Genomic DNA, 25,607 nt, shown 5'->3' on the forward strand with positions numbered 1-25,607 from the left:
TGTTAAATACAAGGCTAAATACATGAGCATCATCATTAACAAACTATTACAATCAAGAAAAAAACATGGATTTCCTCTCCCCCAGTCTCACTGATAAAGCAACACTGTTATCATTTTACTTTCGTGTAATCATTATACAAGCTTTTTCAACATAGATTCATTTGGTAGAAAAAAGTGTTTCAGAAGATTGATATTTGAGCCTGTACTTATGAATTGGGCAAGTCACTGATTCTTTTCATGTTGTTTCTTAAAACTTGCTTTTGTGACTTTTTGCTTAAATGTTAACAACGCCATGTATTGTAACGTTCTTCTGCTTTTTAAAATAAAGTTGAATTTCCTTTGCTCTTTAAAAAAATGACAACTTATCTTTCAGAATAGTTTAAAGGAAGGAGACATTCACAATGTTATTACTAATTATAATAATGTTTACTGTTAAGTGTTCAATTTGTTTCCATTTCTTAAGACTTGATTTCAAACACAAGCCAATCCAACTAACTTAAACTTTTCAAAAGAGGCCTTCATGTTACACAAATAACAATTTTCTTAACTGCATCTTCTAGTCATGTTTGCAAGACCTAGAGCATACAAAAAGCATACAGGAATTTAAAACTTAATGGCAAAAAATGCTTCATTCCGTACTAGATTTGTACTAGCAGAAGACATTGTATTTGATTAAGATTTCAATAATTTTTATGCAGGTTTAAAAGCTATTGATTTGGATTCTGAGAAAAAGGGAAAGATTCTGGGATATAAAGATATCATCAGCAAGTAAGTTAAAATCTAGATTCTAAAGAACAGAGCCAGAAGACCTTTCTCATGGTTTTCTTCAGTAAAACTTTTGTTCATTTTCATTGTAGTATCTTGTTCTAGATATATTTTCAGAAGAGAAAATTTTGTCCAAACTCCAGCAAAATGCTTAGTTACAAGGCTCATAGGAATTCCTCTTGCAATTGCACATAAGTGTTTTAGAAAAACTCTCCAGTGTGTAAAATAAAAGGTGTAAGGCTGAAATAATGACAAAGTGGAGTATGCAGAAAGATAGGAATTGTTTAAGTAGATAATTGGAGTATGGGAGAGTGCAGCTTTAAATTTTGAAATGACTTTTTAAAGCAATTACAGTTTTTAAATTTAGGAAGGGTTTCTGAACAGACCTCAAACAACCATAATTCTTCAAAGTAAAAGTGTGTTTGTTTATTTTGTTCTGAATGTAGTTGTACCTGAACACATTTTTCTTTTTTTTTTTTTTTTTTTTATATCCTCAGTAGATATGCCTGTGTTATTATACAGAATCAGAACATTGGAGCTGACTTCCCCTGGAGACTCTTCTCATTAGTGATAGAATATGATTATTCTGAAAACTCTTGCTGGAAAAAAATGTGTGAAAATCTAAATATTACATACATGACTTTTAAAACCATCCTCCCTGTAACAGTGCAAATGGGTAAGTGCAAACAATTGGACATACAAGAGAAAAGTATTTTCTATTCTCTGAAATGCTTCATTTGTGTGTGGGATGAGAATGAATCATAAATTATGCAGGATAAAACTAGGCAAATATTGCTGATTGTATTATATAGAAAGATAGGAAGATGTTTTTCTTGGGTATATGATAATATGCTTGGACAGAATGTGGTAGTAAACTTCTGCTAAGTTTACAAGTTGTTGACAGTTGATAAAAGCTGTATCTACCCTTCCTCATGCTGTGAATCTAAAAGAATAAATCTAAGCTAGAGCTTAGTTTGAAAGGGATTCAGAAGAGTTTAATTTTGGGGGAAAAAAAATAGCATATAATAGAAGCATTATAATGGGGATGAATAAAAGCTGCGTATTTTGAACATACATCAATTTGAATACTGAAATATTTATTGAAACTTTTGCTCACTAAACTATTATCTTACGTATGCAAAATGTTTCAGGAAATCAGTGTGGCTCTTCTCTTCTGGAGGTACAGATTCCTTATGTGTTTCTCACCACTGAAGGTCTTCTTAACATGCCAGATTTTCTTCAGCTTTTGGAATCTAAGTGAGTGAAAGTGACCTGTTTAATCTTACTGACTAATTACCTTTCAGCTTTACAGGATATAGAACCAGTTTTCTAGGATATAGATCCCTTCTTTGGGTTGGAAGGGGGATTGATCTTACAGATCAGTTCCTCTGTTACGGACAGGGTTGCCATGCACTAAATCAGGCACTGGATCAGGCTGCCCAGGGCCCATTCAGTCTGTCCTTCGATGTCTCTACAGATGGGGGAGCCACAGCTTCTCTGGGCAGCCTGTGTCTGTGCCCTACCATTCTGAGAGAAGAATTTCTTCCTAGCATCTAATCCAAACCTGTCCTCTTCTATTTAAAACCCATTTCCCCTTGTCCTATCACTATCAGACCAACAAAAAGTAGCTCTCCTTGCTGTGTATAAGCTCCTTTTTAGTATTTGAGGGCTGCAGTGAGGTCTCCCTCAGAATATTATCTTCTGTCTGAACAAGCCCAGCTCCCTCAGCTTATCTTCATAGGAGTGGTGCTCCAGCTGTCTGATGATCCTCGTGATCTCCTCTGGACTTACTCCATTAGCTCCATATCTTTCTTGTGTTGGGCACCTTAGGTGTGTACGCAGTACTCCAGGAAGGGCCTTGTGAGGGCAAAGCAGAAGGGGGCAATCACTTCCCTTGCCCTGCTGGCCAACCCTCTTTTAATGCAGCTCAGGATCTAGTCAGCCTTCTGGTCTGCAAGCACACACTGCTGGCTCACGAACAGCTCTTCAGTCACTAATTACCTAAAGGCCTTCTCAGCAGAGCTGTTCTCAATGAGTTCTTCCAGTCTGTACTCATATCTGCAATTGCCCCAATTTAAATATAACACTTTGCACTTGGCCTTCTTGAATCATGTTTGAGATGTTCACATTTTTTGGGCCTACGTTGGCCCACTTTTCAAGCTTCTCCAAGTCCCTTTGGATTGCAGCCCTCTCTTCTGTTGTGTCAACTGCACTACTCAGCTTGGTGTCATCAGCAAATGTGCTCTCAATCCCACTGTCTAGGTCATTGATAAAGGTGTATAATCTTCCTGATGTAAAATACACTACCAAATTTAGAGTATTATCACTGCAAGAGACAATAAGATAGCTTTTCTGCTGAAGTCAGTTCATTTATTCTATAGATTCACGCATATGTCAACCAAAGGATATGTTGACATTTTAATTTTTAGATGAGCTGGAACTTTTTATGAAAACAACTACTTTAGTTGTCTGTTTTCCCTGAAAATTACAATGTCATCAACAAAACACATTTTTTGCTTCCCCACTTCTTCATGCTTTGAAGAGTGTATTAATTCTTCGTAAAAATTGCTTTGTATTTTTGGATTTTTAAGTACCTAAATACTACAAATAATGTAAAAGTTTCATTTTCTGATGTATCACAACTTTTGGAAGAAACTAAATTAAAAATAAACAAGTAAATACATTCATTGTTCATTTAAGATTTAATATTTGCTTAATTTTGAACACCTCTTCAGCTTGTACAAACATTTGCATATTTGTAGAACATTGCCCATGTGTATCGTTTTCTTTGGCATAATTTTCTTGCATTTAATTTTCCTAGTAATAAATACACACTAAGACAGTCTTCTACCCAAAAAATTAGAAAAAATGAAAGAAAAAAGAGAAATAGCAGTGTCATCTATTAAACCTACTGTCAGGGATGCATGTCATTAATTTCACCATGCTGTTGAAGAGACTTTCTAGTTTTTGTTATCTGTATAATTGCAGTTTAACAGGAAAAAATAATGCTGAAAGTTCAAAATTTGAACATTCCATTTGAAATACACTTTTGAAGATGGACCTGTTCAAGTTCACTATTCGCTTGGCCACTAGCTAAATATTCGGAGATGATTTTCAGTAGTTTCCCAGCAGATCCTCTTCACATTCACCTAAATAAATAAGTAGTTTCAGAGATGCTTACAGTTTCCCTTTCAGCTCATGGCTGAATATGCTGTCCATACAAGTTTTCAGGAAACCTTTTCCTAGTAGATTCTGGTCCTTTGTGTTTTCTGGGGATGGGGCCAATTAATGTGACTCATTTCTCCTTTACTTCCCACCTCAGACAGCTAAGACTCCTCTAAATTTCTAAACATGCAGTGCTCATTCAGTGAGTTTTTGCTGGCATTGCTTGTAAAACAGCATTGTGCTACTGGCAGCTTTCTGTCAGTCAAAAAAAATTTAGCCTCATGCAAAGAGCAATCAGTAATTTTTCACCCAGTTTGCTTTCCTTGTGGTGCACAATTGTGAAAGGAAGGAAAGAAATGCAATATACATGCAATTACTCTGAAAGAAGTTGAGATTTTAATTATTGTCCCATAAACATCAGTGTAAGTATTTATTTATCTTAGTTCTTTAATACATCGTTTATGATCTCAAAGAGTGTAAGTTACAGAATCACAGAATCACAGAATGGCCAGGGTTGGAAGGGACCTCAAGGATCATGGATCTCCAACCCTCCTGCCACATGCAGGGCCACCAACTGTCAAATGTCAAGGTCAATGCCATGAGGCTAATAATGTAATTGAATTAGAATCACCTATATTGGAAAAGACCTCAGAGATCATTCATTCCAATTTGTGCCCCTTGGCTCAGGAGTCTAGCAGGTTTTAGCCTAGTAGTATTTCAATATGTTACTTCTACAATTATGTTTATTCTGTGAGTGTGGCTCAAAGTTAACCTGATCATTTGAGAAAGATCCCAATATTAAAACAACACATAACCATAAAAATTGTATTAAGAGATGAATGTGTTCATTTCCTTTAAGAAAGTTCAGTATTTTATTTAACTGAGCTTCAATAACAGAATTTGACTTATTCAGCTACAGCATTACTTTTGTTGAAAGAAGCTGCAGTTACTCCTTAAGGCTACTTGGAGATACAGACCAATATGTTGTGTTGACAGTGGATGAATGTACTGCTATCTTCTTGCAGGTACAAAATGAAATTGTGTTCAACTTCTACAGTGGGATGTATCACTTCTTGACCATGTCTGCACATTTCTAATGTATCTTTTGTTCTTAATAATATCAAAATCACTCATTTTCTCATGACACAAATTATTTCCAAATTTGTTAACTCCAAAATTAAGTTTATGCCAGCTTGACTAACTAAAAAATGTTCTCCTCTCACTGCTGACATTTTTCACAGAAGTATTACATTTCACTTCAAATTGATTGTATAAATATGGTTAAAATATGTAGCTGAGGATAAGACTGTACACATGAATGTTGTAATAACCAGTTAAGTGTGACTATATTCTCATACCACTCTGCGTGTTAATTCTTCCCATTTCAGATAGTTAATAATTTAGAAAATAAATTTATTAGTTTAGAATTAATTTAGAAAATAATTAATTCTGCTTTTTATAAAAATAAGAAATTCTTAGATAATGGGATGGTATGTAAATTCTGTTACATAGCAAGACAAGTGTCTCAATGTGTAGAAGAGCAGTTACTGATAAAGAATAAAATAATCAAATAGGATAGCAGGCTCAGTGCAGATAGTATTCCTACATGCTATTTACTGGAAGTGCTTATGCAATTAGCAGTGCTGTACTTTATAAATTCCCTGTAGGTATAATGTGATTTATATAACTTATGTTAACTACTGTGGGAGTTTGCAACAGTATTTTGCATCGTTAAAACTTCCCAAAATCTTAGAACATCTTAAAAAGTAATGTCTCTGTTTCACAGGATGAATAAAAAGGTATGAAGAAATTGATTAGAATCTTTATGATTCTCAGATATGTCTTTGTTATTTATATTATTTACCTATAAACATGTTTGATCTAACTCATGATGATGTTTGATATAACTCATGTATAATACAGCAATGCATATGAAAAGGTTGTGACAGCCATGGTAATATGTTTATCTAATTTTTACTTTTTATATTAATTTCATGGTAGAATATGGATGAATTAAATCATGAGAATTCCTGCGACAATGTAATATTGAAGCTGATAGCATTATCACTCCAGTATACATGCTGTTGGGTTGTTTTCTGCTCCAGAGAAAGACTAAGTTTGGAGTAAGTAAATAAAATCTTTTGCTGTCTCATTATTTTTAAAACAAAGCTATTGCTAAAGAATGCTGCATGCTAGAACAAGCTAAAACTCTGTTATTTGAATTTCTCTGTAGGGACACATTTCTCTTCAAAGAATATGAATTTCTAGGTTTGTATTTCTTACCTGCTTCAATCTTTTCACCTTGTTACATTGTTGTCATGAGCTCCACTAAAAAACTCAGTGGAGGCTCCCCAAACCTAGCAAGGTTGATTTTCAAATGTTATATTTTTTCTAGTCTTCCACAAGACAAAAAATTAAAGAAATTGTTGTAATAAAACAGGAGTCTTTGAGTCAGGTAACTCTAATATACGGCAAGTTTTTATTAAATATTTCAAATCAGCAGGTCCAGAACATTCACAGTATTAAAGATATTATCAACAGCAACTATGCTTTTGAAGTGTTTTAAGTAAATTAATCACTATAATTACATGGTTATGAATTATTTCTATGTTAGCATTAGTGTATATCATTTCCAAGAGGGAGATATTCTTCAAGTATTCTTCCTATCAGTAGGTTTTTTTGCTCTGGAAGTACTACTTTTATTGATATAGCTCTCAAGAAATCCTTCATTACCTATTGCAAGGTTTTTTCTCTAAGGAAGTGGTTAATCTTTCATGCTTCACTTTTCCTTTGTGTATAATTTTTCTCCAGTGACTGACCCTGATTCAGCCTTTTTGCTTTAGGCCAGGCTTTCTTTGCTGTTAGCTGGCTCCATTTTCTTCTTTACAATGTTTCCTTCAGTAGTCAGTCATTTCACACATCCTTGTTATCTTTTCACAGATAATAATGTTCAAGGAAATGTACAAATGTTCTGAATTACAGGAAATAGAACAGAAATTTATTAACACACAGAACAGACAAGTCACATTTATTATGTGCATATAAAATATTAATGGTCTATTTAAACTGTTCTTACAGATACAGTCTCAGGGGAGATACTCTTCTCAGCCTTGTCTTAATTTATGCCACTTTAATAGAATTTACACAGAAGACAGAAGACTTTGAAGTGAAGGTAATTTTTTTTTTTTTTTTTTTTGGTAACAGTTCTTCTATTTTAGTCTTCTCTATGTCCAAAGTATTCTATTAAAGAGCACTTTCAACAGCAGAAACAGGAAACAATTCAAAATTCAGAAAATAAGATAAAGGAGTTCAGTTCAGTACTTCTGAAGTCAGTAAAAACTCTGATAGACTCCAGTACAAGCTGAATCAGATTTGTGCAGAAGCTAGACAATATTTTACAACTGGAATGAGGTTGTACCTTTAATTTTATGAATACTAGAGCGTGTATTAATCTTCTTGTTATCCTATTAATGCCTTAATTTGAAGTTTTGAGTTAATATTGTTGTTAACATAGAGGAAAAGAAAGTGTACATTTTCTCTGTAATGTCAGATATCTTGTCACATTTTTTATTATGTGACTACAAATATTATGCTTTTATTCTTTATAATTAAAAAAATTGCTGATCTGGAATAATTCACATTTTAAAAATGGGTCAAAAATTTTGTCTGTCTTCCTTTTGCAAGAAGTAGCCTTTTTAGGCAATTTAAAAAAAACTTTTTTACATATTAATGTTTGGTTCAAAATTTTCTGGGTAAGTTAAAGATTTTTTCAATTCATTTATACAGCAGTTTAGTTGACAATTTGTTTGAAAGTTGCCTATCTTTTCAAAGGGTTGCACATCTTTATTTTCTTAAACTATTCTGGGCATTTCAGAATTGCCTGTTTTGAATTCATACCAATAGATCTGATAACATGTAAGAGATCTATAGAAGAAACTAAATTTTGCCTACATTGGATTTGTATAAATTTATTTGTATAAATAAGGAGTGTAATTTGGAGCCAGATTTGTGGCCAGTTGTTGAAGTTCATAATAGATCTGGATTAGTTAGTCCACCTTACCAGCTACTGTGCCTAGGGTCACAGTTAAGCTTTTCCATCTGCTAACTAGTACTGATAATTAAGACATTTGGAGTTTTATTCCTTAGTATAGGCTTTACCCAAAATTATTATTATTACTTCTAGGTAGTTCTTACACCAGGGATTGAAGAGGCAGCACTGCTAATTCGTCAAATAGCTGACAACATTTTGATGACATCTGCTTTCAGTCCTCATGAATGGCTGGACAAATCTTGGCTTTCAGTCTTGCCATCTGAGGTTATTTAACTTTATTCTACGTTACACTGTTTTATTCCTGTTTCTCAGACTAAGTTCTATGTGATTTTTTTAATGTGTTGTTATATTAATTAATTTATACATTTCATATATATGTGTGCATATGTATGTATGTTACAGATACATAAACACACATGTATGTAAAGCTTCTGACATCAGTCATCCTTGTTAGCAGAATTAGGATTTTCCCCGTGCTTTCACAATGAATCTTCAGAGAAATTTATCCTTCACACCTCTAGGCTATTATGTGAGACTGACATCCTTTCAGCACTACATTTGGAGAACTATCCACACTGTAAAAGATAAAGATATAGTGGCTCACTTGGGCAGTAAGCCAAGTTCACTGATAATGATCCATTACTGAAGTCAGTGAAGTTGCTTACAGAGTTGTTTTACGACAAGCTGATAAAATTTGCTTAATTCCTCATACAGTATTTGGAAATAGATATTACTGGACCACATCCACCAATTATGTTTAAATATTGATGTTGTCTAGTGTGTTGAGATTTCCAAATTAAACCTAATGCAGATTTAGTCATCTTACATAAAAAGCCTGAACTATTAAAAAGTCAGGATACTTTTTAGAGTTTGCAAAATTCAAAAGCATTTTGAATAAGTACTTGGCATGGTCTTTCAAATGGGAAATACTGGATTATAACTCTTCCAAATTAGAAATTAAAGATACTGATTAAAAAAAAAGACTGAGGAAAGTCATTGGTTGTATTTCATCTCTGTTAAAGGCATTAGGTCCTGATGTGTTGAATGCAGATCTTTATGAAAGTCAAGAATTGGAAGCTGATGTTCTTTAGATAACACAGTTTTCAAGTTACTGCCCCTTGTGTGACGTTCAGCAATTCCTCCTTCTGGCACTTGTCTCATTGCTGTTTACAAATGTAACTTTTGTAAAATAAGATAGTTTTGTTGGTTTATCTTGAAGTAAATAATTCTTATCAAACCAGAGAATAAACAGTAAATCTGGTAGTGTGTTTAGAAATCAAGTTTGAGTGATTCACTGATTTATATAAAAATAGTACAGAAATATTTTTTTAATGTACTTCTTTTTTATCAAATTAGTTTTCAAAATTTACTTTTTAACAAGAATTGTACACTGTTAAAAAAAGTAGTAAAAATAAAATAAAATTCATGTGAATGGCATAAAACACCTATCCAAAACTGCACAGATTCAAAGATCTAGTTATATGATGTGACCTATTGATAGGAATGTCACTGAAGAAAGAAAAATAAACATCTGACAAAATTATTTCTATTTCCAGATGGAGAAATGCTTGCTTACTTTTCCTTGTATCAACCCTCTGGTTGCTCAGCTGATGTTAAAGAAGGAATCTTCTTTGAACAGGCTCTTTCTGGCAAGCTTTGATCAACTTCAGGAATTACTACCAGAGGTTCCAAAAAAAGTTCTAAAGGTCAGTCAAAAGTAATTTATGTTTTATCTTGGACTATTTGCACAGTTGTCATTCTTCCTCTTTTTTTTTTTTTTTTTTTTTTTAATCTGATGCTACATGGCTATTTTCTAGTGTCATCAAAAATAAATTAATGTTTTATTACTTTCAGAACTTCAATGTATTGTTCATATTTAAATTAATGTCCTCGCTAATTCTCAGCAGATTTTGTTGAGTCATCATTATGTTTTTGTGAAGGTTATTAGTACTGGAAAAAATTTCTTAACTGGGAAAATACTCTGAAAAATTAAATAAAAAAAAGTCTAAGCTCTATCATATCAAATATCTTCTGAGCATATGTATTTATACATCTCTATAAAACAAGAATTGTTTTCCAGTTGCTTTCCTTTCTTCTTCCCTTTTCCTCCTGCCATCCATTTGCTTGCACAGTAGTATAACCCACCACTGAGTACAACCTCACCACATGAATCATTTGAGAGAGCCCTTTGAGTTTAAGAGGAATAATTCTGTCCGCTAAAGTGTCTGAAATTCTGTCTGCAGCTGCAATTGTTTGCTGCTACTGTTTTCAGTTGGGCCAAGTCCAAGAAAATTACTGACTCATTATAGTCAGCTTGGCTTGGAGAATATGCCCTACAAGGAACAACTGAAGGAACTGGGTCTGTTCAGTCTGAGGAAGAGGAGGCTGAGGGGAGATCTTACTGCTCTCTTTGAATACCTGAAAGATGATTGCTGTGAAAGTGGGTTTGATCTCTTCTCACTGGTGAGAGGTGACAGGATGAGGGGAAATGGCCTCAAGTTTTGCCAGGGTAAGTTTAGGTTGGATATTAGGATAAACTTCTTTACAGAAAGGGTTGTTAAGCACTGGAATAGGCTCCCCAGGGAGGTGGTTGAGTCACCATCCCTGAATGTGTTTAAAAACCATCCGGATGTGGTGCTCAGGGACATGATTTAGCAGAGGGTTGTTGGAGCTAGGGCAGTATGGTTAGGCTGTGGTTGGTCTCAATTATCTATAACATCTTTTCCAACCTGAGCTATTCTATTATTCTGTTTCTATGATTCTATTCTAAAAGGGGGGGACATCCTGCTTTTCTAAATCATTCATTTAAGGTGAAAGAGCTAGGGAAAAGATATTTGGGCACTATTAACTTATACATGTTATTATAGTAATCATGTGTGTGTATAGTAGTATTTACTGAGTGAAAAGTTACTTTAATCCTTCCATGACATGTGAAATGCACCAATACATTGCAGATGCCACTTTTTCCAGTCCTAACACATGAAAGAGAATATACTATGATACTGGTTTCTTGTGGTTCAAGTAACATGCTGTTTATTAATCTGTTTATAGATGTAAGACTGGAAGCACATTGTCTACCATAAGTGACTTATATTACCAAGTCTTCTATTTTTATTTCCAGTAAAAAAAATTTATATATAAGCTTTAGAATCTTTACTAGTTATTTAACTTTCATATTTGAGAGTGTAGACTTGCATTATAAACACTGCTCAAATCCTTTTATTTGGTTTCAGCATTTTAGTGACATTACCTCTTCGTACAGCTTAAATGCTGCTGCTCCACTGAAAACAACAGTGAAAAGTTCATCACTTCCAGAAAACTGGAATACCTTTAAAAGACTCTATCCAGATTATAAGCAAAATTCTCAGTCTTTAGAGTTGCTGCCTAAGGCACAAACCAGCACAGGTAATTTGAACTATTGCCAAAATGTATCATCTCTGAAACCAGGTGAAAGACTAAATATATTAGAATCTTTATTTTCTAACCATTGAAATATGAATTGTTATGACGGGCAGACAGTATTTTAATGCTCAATGAATTCCTTTTTTTACTGAAAAATTTAGAGAGACATGCTAATTGTTCATTTTTCAAAGTGAATGATTCAATTTTTTTCTCCACCAGGGCCATCTCATGTGAATTCTGAAGACACATTTCTTCCATTGAAACATAATCCAGGTTTTATCAACACTGGCCTTTCAAGCTATATGCATAAGAGACCTTGTTTTTCAGAAGTAGCTCCAGAGAGGAAACAGAATTTCTTTGTTGTACCAAAGGGCTGTGGAGATTTTGCTCGTCTAAATGCTATGAATTCTTTTTACGTTAAAGGTCAGGCTTTCAGGACACACTCTATCTCTGATCATTCCTCCAAAAACTCTGAAAAAGGTTTTTTTACAACTTTCAGTGACTGTGTACCTCCTGACAGCTCTACAGCTTTTCTGGAAGAATTTAGAGGCACAGCATTTAAGAGCCCAGAAATTCAGATTTATGAGACTTCATGGAATGACTTTTCATCCATTTGCACATACAATTCATTTGCACCTAACTTAATTCACTCTGATTCCCTTGTTGATCCAGATGAAATTCAAACTCTGTGTTTCCAAAACCAAGGTCGAGAACTTTCAGGAAGGAAAAAGCAAAGTCCACCATTCTTAGGGGCAAAAGGAAAAAAAATATCAGGTATGGACAAAGCAAGGCAAATTCGCTGAAATTTTATTAGTAACTTCATTGGAAAAAGTAATATCTGTAAAACTCAACTTCATATTTTCTTTAAATAATTATTTAATCCAATCTAACAATATTCAGTTTCCTCTTATGCAAAACACTTGCACTTACTTATTTTTCTTGTGTAATAAAAGATTCCTAAGTATTTGTGTTCAATTTGGAGCAATAGGAAATTAAAATATGAATCATGGAATGGCTTGGGTTGAAAGGGAATTTACAGCCCACCCAGCTCAAACCTCCTTCCATGGACAGTGTCACCATCCACTAGATCAGACTGCCCAAGGCCCTATCCCAACTGGCTGTGAATGCCTTCAGGAATGGGACACCCACAGCTTCTCTGTGAGGCTGCCCTCTGAGTAAAAAATTTCTTCCTTCTATCTAATCTAAATCTCCCATCTTTGAAATCATTACTCCTAGTCCGATCACTACTTGCCCTTGTAAAATGTCTCTCTCAGTCTTTCTTACAATAGGCTACCTTTATATACTGAAAGTCTGCACTGAGGTCTCCCCTGCGTCTTCTTTGCAGGGCTAAATTATGAATCTTGAAATTATTACAAGGCATATTTCATCTAATAGAAAGTTTAGTGTGCTTTTACGTATAAATTTCAAGCTTGGTTTTATGTTGTTTTATGGGTTTTTTTTGCAGTGTTTTTGTTTGCTTGTTTGTTTTGTTTTCTTATCCATGGCTAAACACAGTTTCTTATCCATCCTAAACACAGCCTAAGGCATTTTTTACAAGGCATGGTATGTATCCATGGAGCCTTAAAACTAAGAAAATATTTAGTCCCTATTAGACTAAATATTGTTTTACTGTATGTTATAGGTTTTTGTTTCTTTTTTTTTTTTAATCTGCTACTTCTTAAAAAGGAGAATGCCAAGTTCTTAAAAAATATAAGGCTAAGCTTTTTAAATAAACCTCCTAACCCCTAGTATAGATAATTTAATCTATGTTTTCTCTGTTACTGTCTGTAGTTAAAACTCACAGTGACAGAGCAAAGTCAGTGCAGTATTAAATACTTCCACTAATTAAATCAGGCTCATTCATGTAAAGCATATGTAACTAATTGATATCATTGTGCTTAATGGGCTGCTTAAGGCAATTCTGGCACTAAATAGGGGAAAAGTTAATTGGATATGGTGAACTGCTTTCAATTTTCAGCCTATGAAAATTAAAATGCTCAAGTGAAATTACGTGTAGACCTTTTGCATCTCCATTGGAATAAAAATTGTGACCTGCAGTATTGCTGGATAGTTAATAGTATTTCAGTAACCTGTAACTGACACTGATAGCAGAAAATTCTAACCATAGTAGTTTCAGTTGATCAGAACAGGTTCTGTTACAGTATTCTGAAAACAATATGTGATCTCCCACTGATTAATTTTCTGTGATACTCTTGCCTGATATTGCAAAGGTATACTTACAACTGAATCAAATCAGAAAAGGGTAAGTGAATTTGCCTGATGTTTTGGAACAACAGGCATGTTTTACTTTTTCATCCATTAGCCAAGGGAAAAACCAAATAAGCTGTGCAAAAAAATACAAAAAAACCCCACTTCAACACAGTGAAAGCTTTCTGAAATCTCAGATTTAGGAAATGTATGCAGAGTTGTGTTAGAAAGACACATTGGAAACTTTCAAGGATTTCTGTAAGTTTCTGAAAAAAATATTAATTAAACCTCAAATAATTAATGGTAATACTCTAAACTGCTATTTTTACTGACACAGATGAAATTATTTAATAAGTGTTAAAGTTCTATTGTAATACATTTTGTAAGGCCTAAACAGAATTTTCTTCCATTAAAGTGTACTGATAAAATAACTTCCCAAATATTTTACTGTAAAAAATACTTAAGAATATAAAATACTTTCTTAAACTAACTTAGGAACAACTGAACAACTTCTGTCTCTGTTTTAAAAGAATTAGCTTCTGTGATTACTGAATTGTACTGAGTGTAGGATTAATGAAATAGAAATAAGTTTGAAAACTTATACTGAAATATTCTGGTTAAGCACAGCGCAGGTTGATTTTATATACTATTATTTATTATGGGGTAAAATGCATCAAACTGATCAGTGATTGTAAACAGCAGTTAATATCTGTACATATTTAATTTGTCTAGATTTGGGCTTAATGTTTTTCATACAAACTATACTTGTTAAAGCTGAAGCCTGTTACTACTTCTGAGAAACATGTAGCTGAGTTTATATTTTTAGCTTGTTATGCTGATACTTAATTTCCACTTCTTTACCAGATTCGGGATTTGAAGAAGTACCAAGATTTAAAAAAAGGAGATTGATGTATGAAAGAGTACCTGGAAGAGCTGATGGACAAACACGTCTTAAATTCTTTTGAATTTAATAGCGACTTGCATGCCACATCTTTTTTTTTTTTCTTCCCAATCCTTAAACCATTTGAGTGTAAATTTATTACATTTTTTTGTTGTTGTTATTGTTCATTTTTAAATGGAAAATAGTGTTTGGGATTTCTGACTAAATAAGGATTTCTTTTTCAGTTCTCACTAAACAAACCAGTTCCTCTAAGCAGGAGAATTACTGATGTAAACACTTAACTGTTTGTTCATATACATTGTATAAAGTTACCTTGTCATTTCTTTATTTAAAAAAAAAGAAAAAAGAAATAACATGCTAAAGTATGTTGAGTTTTCAAGCAACCTATGTTTCTTTCCTGAGCATGCAGGCTTCCATGTTTTACAGCAGGACTGTATTTGCCTTTATCTCAAAACTGATGATAAAGTCTTAGAAATTCCTTGCGTATGAAGCAAGAGATCTTTCTGTTTGTCCGTTGGGTTCAATTCCACTTCATTCCTTCTGACAGCTCCTCTGGGAGCCCTGTGATAAGTTCCTTCATGGCTTGACTGTGGCTTTAGTAATAATCAATCTTCAGAAACAACACACTTGTTATATGGACAGCACATGAAAGACAGTTGAAGTTTATGATTCTCATAGATTTGATTCAGAAGATAACGCTGTGGCTTTATCTTTCCACATAATCTAGTGGAGGCTGTTTGTTGATGTACCCATTTTTCAGCCTGCTACACTGCTTCTGTGTGAAAGAAGATGAGAATCATCTAGGAGACAATACCAGAAATTCTAGGCTACAGCAAGAAAGCACAGGAGATTAGACAACAAAAAGAAGAGAGGATGTGTCCGACTCCCCATTCTCCATCAAAAGATTTGACAACAGAGCTAGAAATATTTGTGGAGGCAGTGGTAGAGAGTAACTCCATGCTGCTGCTGGCATTCATACTCTGCCAGCTTCAGAAAATTAGTGTCTGTTCAGTGACTTTCATTCAGATGAGTCAGTTTTCAAACTTGCTTTTTTTGCTTTTTAAGCTTAATACAGTAACAGAAAAAAAATGTATGTATGGTTCAGACCTGCAGTAAAATAATTTACTGATATTGAGTCTTCATTAAGCACATGTTCATTATCTGGATAAATACAGCCAGTTCTTAAAGGAGCAGCTTTGGCTTCTCTGATTGTTAACTGAGAACTCCTAGCATGTCAGTTCCAGGAGTAATCGTGGTTCACAGTAATATCCACGGGTTATTTGTATCCAAACTGTTAGCAGGATTTCAGAAAATACTTTTCATGTGTAGTATTAATAAAATCTTCTGTAGAATCATAAATTTGCCAGTGTTTCCATGTTTGACCAGTACAAAATAGTTACTAAAATAAAAGTTGCATTTTGCTCACTATTTCTGGCCCATTTTTGTGGTTGCTTGACCTAACCATTTTCCATCTCTTTACAACACAGATTTGGCTCTGTTTTTCAGAACTGTCTCCCAGCTTGCCAGGCTCAAGAATTTCTTCTTTTAAGAGTGCAGCTCTGCAAAAACTTATTCACAGATGACCACAGTGGAGAAAATTACAAGTGCCACTCCCTAGCTATCTATTTATATCCTTTCACACAGAGGCTGGCACCAGAACTTTATGTACACATTCATTAAAGGCTAGCTCAAATAATCTATTGATTCCTTCAAAAACAAAGGCAAATGATATGTTGCCTACATTCAATTAGTGAAAGAAATTCAAGTGTCATCTGCAGCCAGTTTCTAACAGGTAGAAAAATGTCAGTATACATTTAGATATTGGCAATGTAGGAGAAGAGCTTGCAATGACCGTTTAATTTTTGCTCTATTTGTGACTTTCAATCTTTGACAGTTTACATACCTAATGACAACTTCATTACATGTGATACTCTTCCCCTAATTCCTTTCTGTTTAATGTAGAGGAAAATCAGTGCTATGCGAATCTTCCCTTGCCCTCCCCTCAAAAAGAGAAAAAAGCAGCCCTATATAAGAACTTCACATTTGGGGAGATCTTTATGCAGTTACTGTATTGCATTTTTTGTGTGAGGTTTCCTAATCACCAGACTTCCATCAGTGGCAGGTAGACTCATTTCTTGAATCAAGTTTGTGAAATGCTACTTGACCTGGCAGGTTACAGCTCTAGAAGTAAAAAAAAAGACCTTGCTGGTAAACTCACTGTACTTCTCACTGTGAGGGACAACAGAAAAAAGGTGACCCTGTGGCTCATGTTAGGCACATATGTGTACAGATTTGTACAGTCATTTAATTAGTTTTATCATAGGCATCCTGTGGAACGCAGAGATTGGTTATGAAGGCCTTAATACAGTGTGTACCCAGAAAACCAAGTAGTGCAGCAAGCACACTCTTCTGCAGATATTTGAACCTCTATCTTCCTTTCATGGGACTTCAGCATAACCAGCATGCTGCCAGCCCATCTCACACCTGCTGGGCAGGGCTTTCATCTGCTGCTGTTGTTAGGCATGGACACAGCTGGGATCCCACAGAGACTCAGGTCTGGTTTATGTGCCATTCAGCGGAGCATGGGGCTGGGGCCCCTGAGGCCTCTGAGAGGCAGCTGCTTGTAACTTCAGATGTTTTCTCTATTTCATAGACACCCAAAGTGTATGTCCACACCACACACGTTGAGTATGGTGTTTCAGCTGAAGATGCCAGATGGAGCAGGGCAGGGCAATCAAGAGGCAAGAGCCAAGACTGACCAGCTTGCAGCAGCCACCCACCCCTGCACATGGCAGTCTGACTGCTCCCACTGCCAGCTCAGCAGTGACTCCAGAACCCAGGCGTCAGGGAGAATAACAAATGTTGCTGCTAGTGGTAAGTTTTATTCTGTGAGAAAAGGAAACACAAAGGGTTTCTCTGGGAGGGAGTGGCTGATAGCCAATTGCCGGATGTTCAAAGATATTCGAGGCAAACTCTCACCTCTCTCCTTCCCTCTCTGAGATGAATATTTTGACCCCAGCCTGAGCTTCTAAGCACCTCTCTGCTAATAAGAACAACAGTATTTCCTCTGGATTTCCACAGTGTGCACATGTGTCAAGTATCAAAGAAAAGCTGGCAGCCATACTCTCATAGCCTACAACAAAAAGGAAGCGGGAGCAAAGAAGGAACTTAAGGAAGGATATTCACATCTGTACGTAGAAGTACAATTTATATTGGCAATATCATTACTGCCATTTCAGCGTCTCCCAGCAGGGCAGCAAGTATGAAAATCTTTTGTTAAAGTTGAACTGTTTGGAGGACATTCACTGTACCATTTCAGTTAGCATTAATGAAAATTATATATTCAGATCACTGAAGGCCGCACTGCAGGCTTCAAAATCTTTAAGTGGGCCTAGTAGTTTAGTTACTATATAACATAAATATTTATATAACTATACACTGGATCTTTCTAACAATATTTTCTAAAATTCCAACAGTAACCTTATCCTTAAAAAAAAAAAAAAAAAAAAAGCTTGAAGCCTTCCCTCCCACTGCAAAATCTAAATATCACCTTCAAGGTACACGAATGAATTTGCTCTCTTTTAAATAATTAAATAATTCATTAAATAATGAAATCAAAGCCAGTAAGGAAAGGAATTTTATTTCCAAACTTCTAGAAGATTAATACAAACAATAGAAAGTAAACAAAATGAAAAACCTAGTAAAAAAAATTTGTCCTTGTAAAAGTGTTCTATAGAAAAGTGAAGGCAAATGACCAAGTGTATTTTATTTGTGGAACTTGGTAATTTTGTGTACTTCAAACCTCAAAAATCATGCACGCAACGGTCCTTGGACACTTACGTATTTTTAGAGTGAGTTTGGTTACGTTTTAAACATTTAAAGATGAGATTTCACCAAGGCAGTATGTTTATGAATACAAATTATGAGAAGCATTAAACAAAACAGGGCTTTTGTAAGTAAGGTGCTTATGGAACAAGACTGTGCTACACATCATGTCAAGCATTTTCTAACAGGTGTCATCTGTGGACTTTCAAGCACTTGGAAAAAAACAGTGTTGCTGGTTTCAGGTCTTTCTATTTAAAGAAAACACTTCAGAGAACAGTTCTCATAATACTATCCGCATTTGCTTTTAGGTTTTAACAGATCATTTTTCAGATGTTCTGTTTCAGAAAATACAAATAATTATCACCATCACTCCAGCCTAACAACCGTCCAAGTTAGAAATAGGTAATTTGGTAAAAATAATCATGTTTTTGCTTTCAAAAATGTAAACTTCTCAAGTAGTATTTGTATAGATAGTATAGTGTAATAACAATGGTGACTTTTACAAAAAGAACTACTTACATTAAAAAAACTATAAAAACATTAGTAAAACAGTGAGGCATGAACGCACAAGAATGAATAGACAAATATCCAAGTTTCAGCCACATAGAAGAAAGGACACAGAGATACGTTTCTTGAAGAAAAGGCCATTGTTAGTCATGTCATGCTTCAAGGTATCTCTCTACTGACCTCCCCTGTTAAAGGAAAAAAGAGTTTATTAAATGCTTTCTTCCTATTCTGATACATTTCTTATATAACCTATAGCACAGAAGACTCCTTTTGAACAGAGAAAATCTGAATAGCCACTTTCCTCTGTTGGATGTTGACATCCTTGAATATTGCAAAATTTCTATACTGGCTTTTTCAATTTTGCTCTCTTTTTTTTATGGTGCTCAGGTAACTAAACTAATAACTAGAAAAATTTTGGCAAAAAAATGATAGACATCTTGATCCCAGCTACACTTCTCTCATAAACTATCATAACTATCATAAATCAACCATCAAACACTGGCTTGGGAAAGTACTTCATATCCTGCCCTGATGATGTAATCAAAATTGAACTCTAGAAATAAAACACGCACAAAAAAGGGCTGCTTTAATAACAGAAGGACATGTAAACATGTGCAAAAGTCACTTTCGATTTTATTTGATGCAGGGATAATTAAGGGATAGCATCTAAATTAAGAAAGTCTTTTGCTTGTGCTTTCTTCCACCCATTTTTCCACAAGAACATTTCATGCTTAGCTGCATTCTCTCTTCCTGTTCAATTCTGTTCCTCAGACCCTTGCAGGAACAATCAAAACCATGCTATTAATGAGGCAAAAAGTGACTGTAAGCTCAGGAACCCCAGCAGTGAGAAGGGAAAGATCCTACAAATATTATGCATTCTAGTTTAAATTCTGCTGTTACAGAAAACAATTCAATTTCACTTTGATATCATTCTCCAATAAATAAGAGAATTCAGCTTTTCTTTCCCTCCTTGTAGCTTTCTCAGTTCTTCAGTAGTATCTATTTTTATTTTACAGAAAAATAGCCTCTTCTAATTATCCTTGTTCCATATTTGTTAATCCTGCAGAAGAAATAATGTTTCCCAACAAAAGCAATGGTGTGATTCTGCCCAAGTCCACTGGCATACATGGCAATTCTGCATGCATGTGCTGAATGGTCACCTGAAGTTGTTATGGAGGTACAAGCACAGCAGAGCACTAAGGCAGACAGAGTTCTGGTAGCACATTATCTTCTAGCCCTGAGCTGAAAACTGTTAAAAGAACGTGCTTAAAGACTGTCCCAGCTCTGCTCTGCTTCCAAGAATTTTGATGCTGTATCAACTATAGCAAGAAAAACCCTAAGGTGACTGATACAGCCAGATAAACTGCAGTAGGATGCTGAAGACAAAATGTATTTTTAACAAGACTCTTGCCTCAGCTATGATCTTAACCAAGACACATGCAAGTACTGCAGTTTTATCTCACTTCCCCAAGCTAGGTACATGATGTTTTTGTTTCTGGCTTTGTCAATTACACATGGGAAGTTTTTATTATTTTAGATGCTGATAATGAGCACAGAACTGCTGAAATGCAAAAACAAATAAACAGAAACACGAGAAAGGGCAATAAAAAAAGAGGTGCAGTTCAGTTGCCATACCTAAAAGAAGCAGAAAACAGTTTCTAGAGCCAGCAGGAAAGTGGCACACAATTTGCTACAAAGAATTCAAAATTCAAGCAGCTATCACAGTGCCCCTTTGTAGTTGCTAGAGCTTCCAAATGAGAGCAGTGGTGATGGTATCTGTGATTTTGTTACCTGATTTCAGAGCAGAGTGCAGGATCTGGGCTCACGGAAGGGATTGCTCCCTGCAGGGACCCCAACCAGCAAGGCATCTTTACAGGCATTTTGCATACAGTATTGCTGGAGCTCTGCAGCTGCCTGGGAGACCTGAGTAAAGAAAAAGGAAAAACAAATATAGAGAGGAAACTAATTCATTCACAAGCATCTATTGAGCATTTCCTCTGGAAGAAACACTATCAAAAAGTTGGGGAGAAGCCAAGTCAGCTCTTGAATTCCAAAACATCAAGTAAATCAGCACAAGCACTCATCTGCAGAGCTCTGATGAGACATATGTCCTGCTACACTGGTGACGAGCCAGAGCTGCACGTACAGGGTTGAAGTATCAGTGCCATGGAACTCATCCTCACTGAAACAGACAAGGCTGTGACCACAGCATTTTCCATTCTGTTGTACAATTTTGTGTTTGAACTCTTATATTCTCAGATAATTTACAAAAAGGACTTTTACTTCCAAACTGTTCAACACCACAAAGCTTAATAAGGAAAGAAAGCAAGAGGACAAGGATGTAAACCCTTTGGTCCAAATTGCTACCTTCCCCTGGCAGTGAAGTCACACCCATGCTCTGGCCCTGGAAAGGACAGCCCAGAGATGCAGAACAAGCCCAGAAGCCCAAAAGCAAGCTGGTTGTTCTTCCTGTGGACTGTCAAGTGTCCATATTTTTGAAGGGAAATGTTGAGGAATTCCCAATTTCTGGGAGTGCATTGATAACAGCTGCAAGTTAAAGCCGATGCTCGTGCTGTCTGCCACGTTTTGGTATCCTGAGCATATTGCTGGAATACTAGTTCTCCTCTGACCCCAGAATCACCACAGAACTTCTAAAATATTGCTTTTTCTTCTTTACAGTGTTGCAGTGTTGCCAGGGGAGGATGAGCCAGAATGACCATCCGCACTCTCCAGACCGAAGGAGCCATCCTGGAGCCCTGGTGGGCTTTTCATTTTGGGCCATCCAATCTGACAACACCTGGAAATGCATCAGTAAATCTGGTCTGGTGGGTGCACTTGTTCACTGTTTTGCTGCTGCCCCATTCCCTGCCTGCCAGCTCTGCTTCAGAACACTCGTACTGGTAACTGCCTAAATTTCCAGCAGATGTTAGCACTGCAGGGAATTGTTCAGAGAAACATTTTCCCACAGCCTGCCAGATCCTCTTGGGAGGGGCACAAGAAGGAACATCCGCAGCAAGGATTCCCTGCTGCTCAGCAGGCTTTGCCACTTGTCCCTCTCTTGGGGACAACCTCTGCAAAGAACGATGCAGCCTCCACCCTGTCTAGTTCTGTTGGCTCTCTGAAATATTAATGTTCTTGCCTTAATCACAACACTGACGCTTGAGCCTTCAACACACTGAATTCCAGGACAGATCTTCCCAGTCTTTGCCCTGCACAAGCCCCAGAGCACTCTACTCCTCCAGCTGACGTGGACAGTAGAAGGATTTCTTCTGTATTTCATCCCAGCACAAACATGCTGTGAACAGCAGCCTCCTGCATGCAAGACACGTGGGGGTACTTCTTTCCTTCATGGTTTCCTCTTTCTGAAAATACTGTTCCTGTCTACTTTTTTAGCTGTCGGGGTAAACAAAATCACCACTGGAACTTGTAGTGTGGGATGTATTTATAAAACTCCTTTCATATTCAGCTTCCTCCTGAAAACACATTGTGTATTCAAAGTAGCCAAAACAATGTTTACTCCCATCCAACCATCAGTTAAAGCTGATGCAGTTTCATGCGGTTTCTGCCAGCCAGATGTCCCTTGCTGTTTTTACATTCTGTACCAAGAAGCCTAGATGACACACTTTTATCATGCATCGCTTGGTTTGTTGCTGTGAAAAGACACCAAGAGGTTCCTAGAACAGACCTGGAAAGAAATTGCAGTAGCAACGCTGGGAGAAAGAGGAGACCAAAGCCTCATTAAGGCCCAGCCTCAGGAACCTCCCAAACTCATGTATAACACAATAGCCTTGGGAAGCACAGCATCAGCTGTAGCCACCCAAACAAGGAGTTGGGGGGGGGGGGGATGGAGTATAATATGCCTCATAATGAGACATAACAGAGAGGTGTAGGCGACTGCTGATGGTCTAAAATGACAGTAGTGATGAGTCAGCCATTTCTCGGTGGGACCCCTTGTCACAAAGCATTTCTGTTCTGCACTGTGTCATTTCTCATAGATTCCCACACAAAGCTGGGAGGAGCTTGGTCACTTTCAGCATACCTGCAAGCTCGTTGCTGACTAGTAACATCTAGTAGCATTAATAAATCAGCTGATTTATGAAACATTGTTCAGTGCTTAATGTGGTGCAACGGACACTTTGACTTTTCAGCAGCCCACAGCGGGAGCAGTGAGAAAATGCATTCAAAATCATTAGTAAGCCCATAAACTTTGTCCAGTGGTATGCAAGCCAGTGTTTTGCAACTGGCCAGAGAAAAATGGAGAGTGCACAGAGGTGGTGAGAGCAGGGGGAAGTACGGGATGCAGACAACTAGACTTTTATCACCTTGTAGACTTCGATGAATTTTATGTGTGAAAAAGAAGTCATTTCCCTGAAGAACTTGTGGACCCTGCACCTGCTGGGAACCAAGGCAGGACTGCAGGGCTGCATTTGGATTGACAGAGGAAAAATAAAAATAAAAAGGGAAAGAAAGGAAAAAGAAAAGAAATAATATCGGAGCAGACAGATAACAGCGTTGCCTCACTGGCCTGTCTTTGTCTAGAAATATGCAGAAGGTTCATGCATGCGTAGAAAATCGCCTGTGTCCCCGAGCTGTCAGCTGCTACGAAAACACCCCGCGCGGGGCAGCGGGGAGCTGCGGGGCGCGGCTGCAGAGCAGCGTGCCCGTCGGAGCAGAACTAACGCGGAGCTGCTCCATTATTCATCACGGCCTCCCGCCGGGGAGCGGCGCTTGCCGCGCGGGTCCGGGAGGGGCGGCGGCCCCGGCAATGGGCTCGGAGCCCCCGCAACCCGGGCATCTTCGAGACCCGGACAGAGAGCTCTCCGCGCGCCGCCACCCCGAGGGCGCCCGGCTCCGCCGAGAGCGAAGCGGGGCAGCTCCGCTTCCCCTGCTCCCCCGGGCGTCCCGGTTCACCTTGATCCTCTCCACGGCGGCCTCCAGCTTCAGCTGCTCCACCAGGCGCTGCATGTTGCTCAGGCTGCCGGCCGACGACATGACGGGGCAGGCAGGAACGGGACGGCGCGGATCGGCACGGCTCGGCACGGCTCGGCACGGCTCTGCCGGCACCGCGGGAGCCGCCCGGGGGAGGGGCCGCTGCCGCTCCGCCCCCAGAAGCGATCCTCGGGTGATGATCTTCATCTGCCATCCACTCCGACTTTTTTCCTCCGAGATGCCGTTACACCGGTCTCTTCTTCCGAAGAACCGATAGGAGGACGCATGGCAACGGCGCGAAGCTGCGCTGGGGAGGCTCAGGCTGAACATAAGGAAGCATTTCACAGAATCACAGAAACACCAAGGATGGAAAAGACCTACAAGATCACCCGGTCCAACCATCCACCTATCACCAATAGTTCTCACTAAATTTCTAAATTTCTTCACCATGAGGGTGGTCAAACACGAGAGAGGTGGTTGCTGCCCAACAGCTGTCAATGGCCAAAGGGCATTTGGAGAATGCTCTCAGTAGCATGCTTTAACTTTTGGTTAACCCCAAAGTGCTCAGGTAGTTGGACTTGATATTCTTTGAAGGTCCCGTCCAACAGAACTATTCTGTTCCCTTCCCCCCGATTCCGTTCCATGCTGTCCTGTTCTGTTCTGTTCCCTTGTTAGCCACACACTTTCACAAGATCTCACACTACACAATATGGTCAGTTCCTGTTCATGCAGGCAGCTCCCTTCAGAGTCCACTTACACTGGATTCACAAGGCATATTAACACAACAGTCAGTGCTATCACTGCACTTTTCTCAATCTGTGTATGATATTGCTTTGTGGACTCAATTTCAAGATAAAATAGGGCCTAAAATACGTGACTGAGATGCATATGTTTAAACTAAAATAAGACTTAGGCTATACATGATTAGTGACCCCAGTTAACAAAGTGTCACCACGACCTGACAGCTCTGTGACAGACACTTGTTTCTTCCGGCCTCCATCACAGAAATGTAAATGGTGCAGCCCAGCAAATTCTGCCTGCAACTCATGAGCTTATGCATCTGTCTAGGTATTTTTAATGGGCTCAAGTGTAGAGATTAGAAATTCAGAATCAGCGCCACAAAAGAGCAACGGCTCTTTTCCACCCAAAGCAGAATACCTGCTGATTTTCCCTTCTGCACTTGATTCTGGGACACTGCTTTAGAAAAACAAGGTGCCACTGCTGCTGAAAGACATGGTTCTGTCCTCCCTGGAAATGCCCTGCCACTGCACCTTTTAATCACTACAGAGTCGGGTCAGAAAATTAATCTTGGTCAGAACTAACGTAAAAAGGGGGAAGACAGATGTGTGATTTGGGCCTTGCCTGCTTATTTCTGTGACCCATCTTACACAAACACTTTTCTATGGTACAAAGGGTGGAAACTAGTGTGAGAGCAGCTGAGCTGTCAGCTCTTTGCCTGTGAAATTGTGTCTACATAGAGGTACATTGCTGGCTTCTTTTGCAGGGGTACTGCAAAACAGTGCTGGGTAAGCAGCACTGTTTCACTCATTTGTACTCATTTTTGCTTTGTATTTGCCACAGAAACTGCAATTTCTTCCCCACTCTTGCAGAAGGCTGAACATGTTCTGGTGGAAAAAGGACTACATGCAAGCTGTGAAGGAGTCCCACTTAACAAACATCTTTGTGGTGTCCCTGAAACATCACTACAAGGCCAATAAGATTATTTCCTGAGAATAAGCATGACTTATTCTGAACATTTTCTTTAACAAACTTAAGACTTGATTTGACCTTTAAGTATGGAGTGAATTAAGCTTACAGCAGCACTATACGGCAGCAGAGATTAAGGACAGACCT

The 25,607-nt window shown here is 37.5% G+C and overlaps 2 protein-coding genes across 9 annotated transcripts in view; one reads left to right on the plus strand and one right to left on the minus strand.

The window, feature by feature from the left end:
* SHOC1 (shortage in chiasmata 1) overlaps positions 1–15,912 on the plus strand; it is a 52,433-nt gene extending 36,521 nt beyond the window's left edge. For 7 of the 8 annotated variants that reach the window (XM_031608336.2, XM_090131663.1, XM_031608334.2 and 4 more), the window contains 11 exons: positions 699–768; positions 1,263–1,441; positions 1,917–2,022; positions 4,844–4,955; positions 5,932–6,053; positions 7,009–7,102; positions 8,114–8,245; positions 9,538–9,687; positions 11,215–11,386; positions 11,603–12,157; positions 14,456–15,912. In XM_031608336.2, coding sequence (XP_031464196.2) covers positions 699–768; positions 1,263–1,441; positions 1,917–2,022; positions 4,844–4,955; positions 5,932–6,053; positions 7,009–7,102; positions 8,114–8,245; positions 9,538–9,687; positions 11,215–11,386; positions 11,603–12,157; positions 14,456–14,556 — 1,793 coding nt within the window. In that variant the 3' untranslated portion in view covers positions 14,557–15,912. The remainder of the gene's footprint in view (positions 1–698; positions 769–1,262; positions 1,442–1,916; positions 2,023–4,843; positions 4,956–5,931; positions 6,054–7,008; positions 7,103–8,113; positions 8,246–9,537; positions 9,688–11,214; positions 11,387–11,602; positions 12,158–14,455) is intronic. The other variant, XM_090131661.1, reaches the window with a different exon arrangement.
* A 2,205-nt stretch (positions 15,913–18,117) lies between these two features.
* On the minus strand, positions 18,118–23,968 carry GNG10 (G protein subunit gamma 10). The gene is made up of 3 exons (XM_031608339.2): positions 23,736–23,968; positions 20,616–20,747; positions 18,118–19,009 (listed from the first exon to the last, which is right to left on the minus strand). Exons 1-2 carry the CDS (start codon positions 23,958–23,960, stop codon positions 20,622–20,624), a joined length of 351 nt encoding a protein of 116 aa, XP_031464199.1. The 5' UTR covers positions 23,961–23,968; the 3' UTR covers positions 18,118–19,009; positions 20,616–20,621.
* Positions 23,969–25,607: the final 1,639 nt, after the last annotated feature.

This window comes from Phasianus colchicus, chromosome Z (assembly GCF_987193195.1).
Source record: "Phasianus colchicus chromosome Z, bPhaCol1.hap1.1, whole genome shotgun sequence".
Lineage (NCBI taxonomy): Eukaryota > Metazoa > Chordata > Aves > Galliformes > Phasianidae > Phasianus > Phasianus colchicus.

Bases quoted from the DNA above. Each gene is read 5' to 3' on its own strand.
- GNG10 (XM_031608339.2), bottom strand. From the start codon at position 23,960: ATGAAGATCATCACCCGAGGATCGCTTCTGGGGGCGGAGCGGCAGCGG. The intron at 20,748-23,735 runs GTGAACCGGGAC...TTCTTTACTCAG, and splicing joins CCGCCGTGGAGAGGATCAAG to GTCTCCCAGGCAGCTGCAGA.